This window comes from Triticum aestivum, chromosome 1A, assembly GCF_018294505.1.
Source record: "Triticum aestivum cultivar Chinese Spring chromosome 1A, IWGSC CS RefSeq v2.1, whole genome shotgun sequence".
Taxonomy (NCBI): Eukaryota; Viridiplantae; Streptophyta; class Magnoliopsida; order Poales; family Poaceae; genus Triticum; species Triticum aestivum.
This window is the reverse complement of record NC_057794.1, coordinates 489176070-489186548: the sequence shown is the minus strand read 5'-3', so window position 1 is coordinate 489186548 and position 10479 is coordinate 489176070. Positions and strand designations below refer to the sequence as shown.

The following is a 10479-nucleotide window of genomic DNA, read 5'->3' as shown; positions in this document are numbered from 1 at the left end:
AACTTCACTTAGTTCTCAAACTAAGTACATGATGGATGAATTTTTATTCACGCTGAATATTTCCCTTAATATAAACATGATGCCTTGAGCACATCGCGAATGATTACCCATTCGTTTTTCAAGACCTCAAGTATATCGCAGCTCACAATTCTGTCACTTAATCAACTTCAAGTTGAGATCTCGTGATCAAATATTTTCATATGTCCTTAATACACTTTACATCCTCTTATGATGGTACTACCATTTTTATGATCAAGAAACATGGAATTTCTTAAAATCATCAAATTCACCCAACGGGTGCTATCCCGTTATTTGAAATTCTAGCTAGTACCGAGAATACTACACAAGTTAGTGGTCACAAAATAGAACAATGAGGAATTCGAAGTAAAGTGGAGGCTAATAGACAATCAAATGATCAAAAGACAACTCTCAAGTTTGTCAAATGGGTGGTTATATAAATATTGTCCCTATGATTACCAAACCCTCAAACATATGGTCAAACCACACCACGTAATTATTAAAAAGGCAAATGAGTTCATTGGGATAATTCAAAAATTTGCAAATGTACAACCAGAAAATATTCTGGTAAATGATTGTTCTCAGATCTTTATTTGAAGGAGAACCAAAAATCTAGTGGATTAAAAGGAAGGTGAATTCCTTTGCACCAATGATATGTTTGCATAATTAAATTTTCAATAATGTTGGAAACCTCATGTAATCACCTAGTTATTCCCAAAATATCTTTAGCCTATACTTGTGCTACTACATGTAGTGCGATGTCCGATATCCTATTTTTCGGACATGATATTTGATAAATTTGAATGTATGGTTCAATTCATACTCAATATTGTTACGTACACAATAATTTTCTGAATCTTAATAAATGAAATATTTGGTTGCATAACATTAGTTATCCTGGTTTGGGGATAATTAGAAAATTATTAAAATTCTGTTGGTCACAACTTATCAAGTTACAAAATTTCCCAAATCATCAGATTTATGTGCACCACATGTGCCATAGGGAAATCAGTTTTAAGGCACTCTCACCTTAAAATTCTAAGCATGGCACTTATTCTTCCTTGAACACATTCAAAAGATATATGTGGATTGTTGAACCATTATCTGGGGTAATATAGATACTTCATGGTACTCATATACACATTCATAAAATGTTTTTAAGTGTGTCTCTTACCACACACAACCATGATCTTACCAAATAAATTGCTTAAATTATCAAAGTAGGAGCAAATTCTCCCGAACAAAGCATAAACCCATTTGAATGCGCAATGTCGTTGAACTTATTTCACGAGCATTTTCAGCTTGCATTCAGTACTCTATGTACATACCCAGAATGGTTTAACTAAATTTTTTATCAAACATAGTCAAATGAATTACTTGACCACTTTTAAAGAATTGTAAATTTACCAGCCTCTTGATGGACACATACGACCTTACACATCGTAAGTATGATCTAAATCATACTAACTGCATATCATACTACTTTCCCCTTGTAGTAACTACGTGGAAATCAACAAAGTATTTCCCATCTGTGATAATTCAGTTACATACCGATATCACCACTCCAGCGTACATCAATGGGCACTCACAGAATATTAGGGATCTATATGAGAAATAACAATTTATCCGTCAATCAAAATTATTCACAGCCCGTATGCTGATTGCATCAGCAATAAGGATATTTTCCGGCATTAGGGGGAGATAAGTACCACAAAGAATGTCGTGAAATAAATTAGAAATGTTATTGACATTCAATCCTTATATCCACGTACTCAAAGAATCTGAACTAGAAGTTTAGAGAATCATATATTTGCAACACATTGCAAATTTTCCATATACATTTACTGATAACAAGGTGTTACTAAATTCTATATTCCTGCAGTAAAGTGTGAGAAAGAGTGGAGGTACCTGATAAACCACTCTTCTCCCCAAAATGAGAGCAAGAGGGGGAGAAAATCTGACAAGACGAGATATAACTTCTCATATGCTTCCGCGGAAACAAAGGAAATCAAATCCTCAACCAGTAAAGGTAATTCAACATCAAGTTGAAAGACACCTCACTGGATGCTCATCATCCAAAGCCCGGCATAAATGTGCACAAATGTTTTGGTGCCGGGACATCGAAACACCTTGACTCCATTTGTTGTAGGAAATCACAAGGAGTTAAAAAGGAATAAATATTTTATCCACAAACTTCAATGACTCCACCAGGATCATATAAACTAAAGACTACATTTGTCGACATATATTTCTTCTCAATTTGCTAAAACCTTTTGGGCACAGAACCAAAATCCATGGTAGATTGCCTCTTGCACTCATATTGGTTCACATAAAAGGAAGCAAGTATGAAGAATAGCACTCGCTCAACAAATGAGTGGTATTTACCGCAGTAATACCTACTCCTCATAAGTATCTTCCATATGGAATACTAAAAACTTCTCATTCATAGACAAAGTCAACGAGGTGGTGAGAAAGCGAGGCTTGTAGCAAAAGGGTTCACGCAGAGACCCGACATCAATTATGATGTAACATACCCTCTTGGTATGGGTGGATTTATGTTTCGATACTAAATATCATTGGCAATAAAAAAATATTATCCATGCAGTTCATGGATGAAGTGGCTACATACTCATATGAGTCACTCATTTCGGAAAAAAAAATTCAAGTCCCTGAAGGGCTTATACTTCCGAATCCAAAGCAAATCGCAACAAGTTTTGTATAAAATTTCATAAGTCGCTCCATGACTTGAAATAGTCGGAAATCATATGGTACTACCGACTAAATGAGTTCCTTCTTAAAAAGGATTACTCGATTAATGATGATTATTTACATGTTTAATAAAGGAATCAATTTGACTTCCTTTCATCAGCTCAGTGTATATTGATGACCTCATCATCAATGTCTATACAAGACCTAAACATGCACAAAATCATCTCAAGACGGGAAATTTGGATTCAACCAAATTTAGCTCAAGTTTACAACTTGAGCATTCTCTCAAGAATACATATCAGTCTACATATATCCAAAACATATATGAGAAATTCAATGTGGATATATCATACCAACAAAAGGTACATGGTCAATATAAGAAATATTAACTTATATCTCAAGCCCACAATAAATCTTGGGCAATTCCATCAGGAAAATCAAAGATATGACTATGATGTGATGAAATGATATTGGCTCTTTATTTGATCCCAACAATGCCATATCGGTGACTGAATTTACTGGAATAGTCTTCTCATGGAAGTCATCTAAATAGACTTTAACGACTACTTCCACTAATCACTCTAATATAATTGCTCTACCTAAAAGCATTGCAAAATATGCATGGCTTAGCAGAATGATTAGCCACACTCAAAATCATGTGGTTGAGATTCAGCAGAATCACATAACTTGATTTATCAAGACGCTACCACTTGTGTTACTCAAAAACTACAGGTTATATGAAGAGCAATATTATAAAGTACATTGCTCGAAAATTACTTATCCTCACAAATTATAGAAACAATATGCAAACAACATACTTTGAAAATCCTACGGATTATTCATAATGTCACGATCATATCAATGGAATTTGTATTACACATTCTCCAGGTTTGCAAAGTTCAGGGGGAGTAATTTCCCAAATCTATAACCTATTAACAACCCTAAGATTGCGTATATTGTACTCTTTTTCCCTTTATGAGTTTTTCCTAATGGTTTCTCATAAAGGTTTTTAACGAGACAATATAAACACAAGTGCACGTATATGTCATACACTTTCTCCTTATATTTTTCCCACTGGGTTATAAAGGAGTTTTCAATGGCATATCATATCGCACTCTTTTCCTTTATGAGTTTTCTATCAAAGTTTCTCATAATGGTTTTTAATGAGGCAATATCTTATCAAAGATCATACGTCATACTTTCTATTTTCCCTATCGAGGTTTTTAAAGAAAGTACTCAAGACATATTAATTGTTCTCTAAACTCATCAATGATTTTTCTCCTTCTTCAAAGGTTTTTCTCATATGAGTTATCAAGAGACAATAATCATTATATGTTGCATCATTTTCCCCTTATTATTTTCCCACTGGGTTTAAAGGAGTTTTAGCAACATATCTGCACTATTTTCCTCATATTTTTCCCATAGGGTTTTTGGAGGAGACATTCAAGATTATTCAAAGAATTTGTCAAGATGATGGATGTCCCAAAGACAAGGCGTTGTACAAGGGGGAGTGTTAAGAATAGAATAGTTGCTTATTAATTAAGCTAATTAGGATTAAGTTAAATGTTAGATAGGTTACTTGGTTCTCAAGCAACCATGTACTTTCTTGGCTCTTAAGGCAACTATGTAATTCCTTGGCTCTCAAGTAATTATGTGTTTACTTGACCGCCAAACATCATGTGTACTTCCGCCTGGGTATAAATACCCCATTTTTATTATCAATAAAGACTGATGGATCATCTTTCATTCAAATTATCTTGTTCTTTACTTTTCACTCAAAACAAAGTCGATAGCGGTGCTAGTTTCTCTGAAGCATCACTCAAAAAAAACAGAGCCCAGCAGCACAACATACCGCGTGTGGATGTGCACACACGTATTGACCAAGCGCTGCATCTGCCGAAGATTTTGAAGTTTGAACAGAGACAGCGACACAGGCGCAACGTCTGGCAACACGCAAGCACAACGAACGAGGCACCATCAGCCTTCACGATCACATCACAGGCGCGGCAGCAAATCAATCACGGCGTTGGCCACGTTGCTGGCATGGCAACAACGACGCGAGAGCAACGCCACCATCATCAATCCACCCACCTTCCGCCCGCCACGACGTGCGCCAAAGGGCACGAAGAAAAGGAGAAAAAGAAAGAGAAACCAGCGCGGCGCGGTCGCCAATCCTACCTGCCTGCCCTCCGCGGAGACCGTTGCCCGCTTCGCCGTCACAGCCAGCCCCCAATCAAAAGAGCAGAGCAGAGCCCCCCTCTTCCCCCTTCTCCCTCCCTCCCTCCCCGCTGGCCGGCACTTTCCCCAGTCGATCGGGATTCGGGGAGCATGGCGAGGGCCCTCGACGGCTGCTACTCCGCCAAAGACGTCGCCTACAGGTTCGCCGATTTCCTTCCCGTGGCTCTCTTCTGCTCAGGGAACCTACAGTTGAACCCTAGGATCGACAATCTTGTTTGGTCTTTGACCTTGACTGCCTTGCTTCTTCCCGTGTTTGTTCTCAAAAGTCTGTGCTACTTACCGTCCACTAAGGTCAGTTTAAGATTACTGATGCGGTATTGCTGGGTTCAGTTGGTACATCATGGATGGATACTGAATCTTTTGTTGCTTCTAGTTATGTTCTGGCTGCTAGAACCTCTGTTTCTTCAGAATACTGAAATGAAATGATCATCGTTGGCCCTCTGTTTCTTTGAAGAGATCAGCATCTCTGAGCTCAACATCTGGCTCACGGCTGGGATAAGAGGTGTTAAGTGGATTAGTCAGATGTAGCCTTACTTCCCTCTTTTGTTTTTCTGTACAGTTTTGACATGTAATCCCCTTTGAGGCTTCTCCTCTTATCTTAATGAATGGAAAGCAGCATCTCTGTGTTTCGTTTAAAAAAATGTTACGTTTTGAGTGCAGAAGGATATAATAAATTCTGTGGGACATAATTTGAACTTGTGAAGGCATACAGAAAAACATGGAATTGTCATTTATATGCGAATACGACGTTCTTGTCAAAGCAGTAGGATGGTAGTTTCAGGTTTCTATGTTCAGTCTGATGATGTGTGTTCTTTGCTTCTTCATGACAGCTGTGGGTACTGTGGCTATGCATTGAACTTGAGCTCCTCAACACGGAACACGGCCAACATTGGATCAAAGTATGGAAAGCAGATCAGGAAAGGCGTCGTCTCGTTCTTCGCGATTGACGAGAGCCGGTTCACACAAACTGACGAGGTGAGCTGCATGCCATACTTCAGCTCAAGGTCTTCATGGGGTTTCTTCAGAAGGAGAACACGATTGCTCTGCCGCAAGTGCAGTGCCCATATCGGTAACGCTTATGACGACGAGGACTCTGCCTTGTATCATAGCTCAGATGACACACTCGCAAGCTCAGAGGTCAGCAGCATGTCTAGTCGAAAGAAATATGTTATCAAGATCAATGCGCTACAGCCCTCATCCGACGACTCCGGTGTTCCATTCTCTCAATGACAGCAATCTGAACTGATGTATTGTGTGCCTTGAAAAGCATGGTTGCTCTACTCTGTGCCGGCACTGGGATGCTGTGAATCAGAGCTTTTCAAGGAACTTGTCATCTCTGTGATGCTTCAGTCATCTCACTGCACATACTTGATAGTAATTTTTCATTTCTTTTCTATTACCGCTATACATGTATACTTTAAACAGAAGTGTCAAATTTTGGTTGTGTTGATAGTACAAAATGGGAGGGTCTTTTTGGTGTCTACGTCGGTACTTGTGTATCTATGTCTTCAGCGTGTTTGCAACATGTTTGCCATATTCAGTCACCTCCCTATCAGGCGTTCAGTTTCATAAAGGCATTCTTGAAGTTGTTCATGTGGGAGGGAGCCAAAGTGGTTGGCGTCGAAGAGAAAAATATATTGACATACTGTGAATATTATCTATCAAAATGCTGTATCTTCAGTTTATTGTCTAATAGAAAGACTTGTTTTATACACAAATATACTTCAAAGCCAAACAACAACAAGGACCACTAATTTGTGTGAATGCCAATATCAATCTAACTTGGTATATCTGTTACATCGCTGTTCTGACCAGATGATGGTTTTGTAATCTGCACATGTCTTCTCAGGACAGATTATTACTCCGTTATTTGAGCTGCTTTGGATATCTGAATGTAATTCATAAGAGATCTGATGCATCATTGCACCCCTTCCTTTGTTTTCATTGTTCAGTTTTTCACTTTTTGTTGACACCTCACAAATGGAAAATCGTTTGAATACAGTGAATGAATCCGCAGGATTTGCAGTGAATCATTGTCACTGTAAACTCATCCACATCCTCCTTTGAGATAGCAAAATGAAGAAGACCAATTCCTCTGAAGGGTGTAGTTGTTGCTGCCACTGCAGAAGGGGGTTTCGCGTATGTGTATTAGCAAATTCTGCACATGTAATCACTGTTCAAGCAATTGAAAAGGTTTCTGTAGCAACTAGAAATCGACAGAGATAAAGCAGAAATGATGATTCAGAGTTAGCAGTTAACAGTAACCACATCATGAATTGGTAACTGTGAGAGTTCCAGACTAATTTCACAGCTGGAACTCTTGTGAGCATAATAAGAGAGTTTTTACGGTACATCATACTCCATAACTCAGTGGGTAGTATTAAGTTGATCCAATGGCTGGTATGAGATGCAGCTTGAGGGCATATTGGTAATTCCAATTAGGGATATATTTATCCTCTCACGTGATTAGTCCTAAATGCACACATCCATAGCTCCGTCCTCCACGCTGAACGCCTAGGCCAAGAAGGATCGCTCATTGATCAATGCCTAATTAACAAACCTGAATTAGTCCATCACCCCATCCGCTTAGTTGCCCGATCTATGCCACCGGTCAAGAATACACACATACTCTCTACTCCAGCGCCTTCCACTCGCCACCCTCGATTGGATCAAGCTTCAATGCCTAATTAACAAACCTGAATTAGTCCATCACCCCATCCGCTTAGTTGCCCGATCTATGCCACCGGTCAAGAATACACACATACTCTCTACTCCAGCGCCTTCCACTCGCCACCCTCGATTGGATCAAGCTACTGGGAAAAAGTTCATGGTGATAGGCAGGTTCGTTGGGGCACTCGCTAGCTGGATTGATCGAGCAAACCAATCAAATGAGAGCGGGCATTCAGATAACAACCGGACCCCTGCAAATCCACAGCAACGCGCTCACCTTTTCCTCAGGCGTCCGCTTCTGCCGCAACGGGAGGACAGTCGTTCTTGTTCGTGCTGGCTTTGGTCTCAGACACCGCGTCCCCCAATGACAGCCGCAGCCTCGACGTGTTCTCAGATGGCAGCCTATGCGTATTCATACACCACGCCGCAGGAGACCAAGGTCAGGGTTGATTATTAATGACCAGATGTCGGGCCCGGGAAAAAAGGACCAGGCGCCGGCAACGACTAGAAAAACAACATGCAAAAATTAGAAAGGGCCTTCAAATTGAAAGACAAGACTTTATAGGTGGGTTTGTACAAAACTGTATATGTTGGCGGTAGTCAACCCAACCTAGGACGTGTCGCGAATAATTTGGGACTCAGATCACAGATTGATGTATTGTGATTTTTTCCCAAAATGCCCCTAATGCCTAGATAAACTACCAGATTTTTGGTGTAGCAGTCATATCTGGACCGTTGAAGCACAGAAATAAACGGTCCAAAATAATTAGATGCACTATAAAAGGTCTCACAATCTAAGACTGGATGTATGAAATGCAGACAAAATCCATCTCAATTACAGCGTTGCACGAACACCAATTCTGCCCAGTGTTGCACAACCAAGTACGGTTTGTCGGCATCTACTGGTAAAATCTACTAACTCCGGAGCGCACACAATTTTGCATTACAGAAGAAACAGCAATCGCACACAAACAGAGATATAGCAGGCCAACCAGCGAGACAAAATTCAGAAACACGGTGTATATTGATTTCCAACTCCAGATGCGAGTAGCTTTGTTTCACGATTCACTTGGAACTACAGAGGAAGTAGCAAACCACACAAGTCGCGGTATCATCAAGCTTTTGGGATCTGCAGGGGAGGGGCGAGGAAGCGCCTAGCCGCCGAAGCCGTAGAGGGTGCGGCCCTGGCGCTTGAGCGCGTAGACGACGTCCATGGCGGTGACGGTCTTGCGGCGGGCGTGCTCGGTGTAGGTGACGGCGTCGCGGATGACGTTCTCGAGGAAGATCTTCAGCACGCCGCGGGTTTCCTCGTAGATGAGCCCCGAGATGCGCTTCACGCCACCCCTCCGAGCGAGCCTCCGGATCGCCGGCTTGGTGATGCCCTGGATGTTGTCGCGCAGCACCTTCCGGTGGCGCTTGGCGCCGCCCTTGCCGAGCCCCTTGCCTCCCTTGCCGCGCCCGGACATGGTCGCCGACGATCCTCTTCGAGCTGCTGGCAAGCGAATGTGGGGTTGGAGTAGCGGTGGTGGTTGGTGGTTTGTGTTGTGATTTGCGGGGAGGGGCGAGGGGCGTTTTAAAGGGGAGAGAGGTTGGAGGAGGCGTGTGCCTGCCGTTCGATGCGGATGCGGTGGACGGTCGAGATGGGGATCCGCGAGAGAGATGCCGCGGATCGCTGACGTGGCGGGAGGCTTGGACCTGTGGCTTGGCGGGCCGGGTCAGAGGTGGGGCGGCAGCTCGAATTTTTGGGCTGTTGGCGGGGGGTTGTGGCTTTCCTTCCTTTTGTGAGAACTTTCCAGATTTTAAGTTACGAACCAACTTTCTGGATTTAGACGGAGTGCTTTGATTGCAGATATAAACTTTGGCTGAAATTCAACGCGAGACGTGGTATACAGGAGAATCAATCAAAACCTCCTTTTGTTTTTGGTGCATGGACCATGATTGTTGATGAGTATAATGGCGCGATCCAAACCTCTTTTTTATTTATGTTCCTTTTTTCCAAGACTGTTTTTCCTTTTCTTTTCGTGTGTTTCCTTTTTTTTACATTTTAAACAAAATAAAATAATGTTATATTATATGTGAAAGCATTTCTTAATGTATGAACATTTTTAGAAACATGAACACCTTTGAAAATTCATGAGTGGTTTTATTTCCGTGAATAAAAATCTTTTAAAAAATTGGCAGACATACATTAAATTCATGAATATTTTTTAGATGTGAAACCATTTCTTAATGCATGAAAAATTTAAGATCAAGCAGAAGGACATGTCCTATGGTCGGGTATTGGTTGAGTTGTAATCTAGTGTCGGCCCCGTTGTGGGTTTAGCCGGTTCCCCTTCAAAATTTGGCACCTCTGTATATAAACCCTCTATTTCGCCTAAATAAAAAGGCAATGTTTCTGTCGGTTCCTTAAAAAAAACTAGCTCCCACCACAACATATCGTGCGTTTGCTCGCTACCGCGCTAGGCGCACGATAGGAGCTCTCATAGGTCCATCATCGCTCAGTTTGTTGCAAGAGATCATGGTATGTGAGAAAATACCAGAGCTTGAGTCCCTTGATCGAGAAGATGAACTTCCTGGTTACTGGTCGCTAGAAATACTAGAGCTGCATCTTCACCTCCCCTCTGATTCGTAGGCATCGCAGATCTTCCGCACCTCCACTTCCTGATTGTCGGGCAACAATAACTCTTGCCGCTTCTGGATAGACCCATGGCTCGACATGAAGTATATTACGGAATATGCCCCCCCCCCCAAATCTTTTACCAGATCCCGAAGCGATGTCGACAAGATCGTTCTGTGTGCTATGGGCTCTTTGGGAGGGTATAAGTTTGCGACATTCATGACGCC

The 10479-nt window shown here is 41.4% G+C and overlaps 1 protein-coding gene and 1 pseudogene across 2 annotated transcripts; one reads left to right on the top strand and one right to left on the bottom strand.

Moving 5' to 3' along the window:
* Positions 1 to 4535: 4535 nt before the first annotated feature.
* LOC123154747 (uncharacterized protein At4g08330, chloroplastic) lies at positions 4536 to 6534 on the top strand. The gene is made up of 2 exons (XM_044573413.1): positions 4536 to 5105; positions 5796 to 6534. The coding sequence occupies exons 1-2, from the start codon at positions 4771 to 4773 to the stop codon at positions 6193 to 6195; spliced, it is 735 nt and encodes a 244-aa protein (XP_044429348.1). The 5' UTR covers positions 4536 to 4770; the 3' UTR covers positions 6196 to 6534.
* Positions 6535 to 8640: 2106 nt separating this feature from the next.
* Positions 8641 to 10271, bottom strand: LOC123189831 (uncharacterized; annotated as a pseudogene). Its single transcript, XR_006496024.1, has 2 exons — positions 10217 to 10271; positions 8641 to 9411 (listed from the first exon to the last, which is right to left on the bottom strand). The product of XR_006496024.1 is annotated as an uncharacterized protein (transcript).
* Between the last annotated feature and the right edge of the window lie 208 nt (positions 10272 to 10479).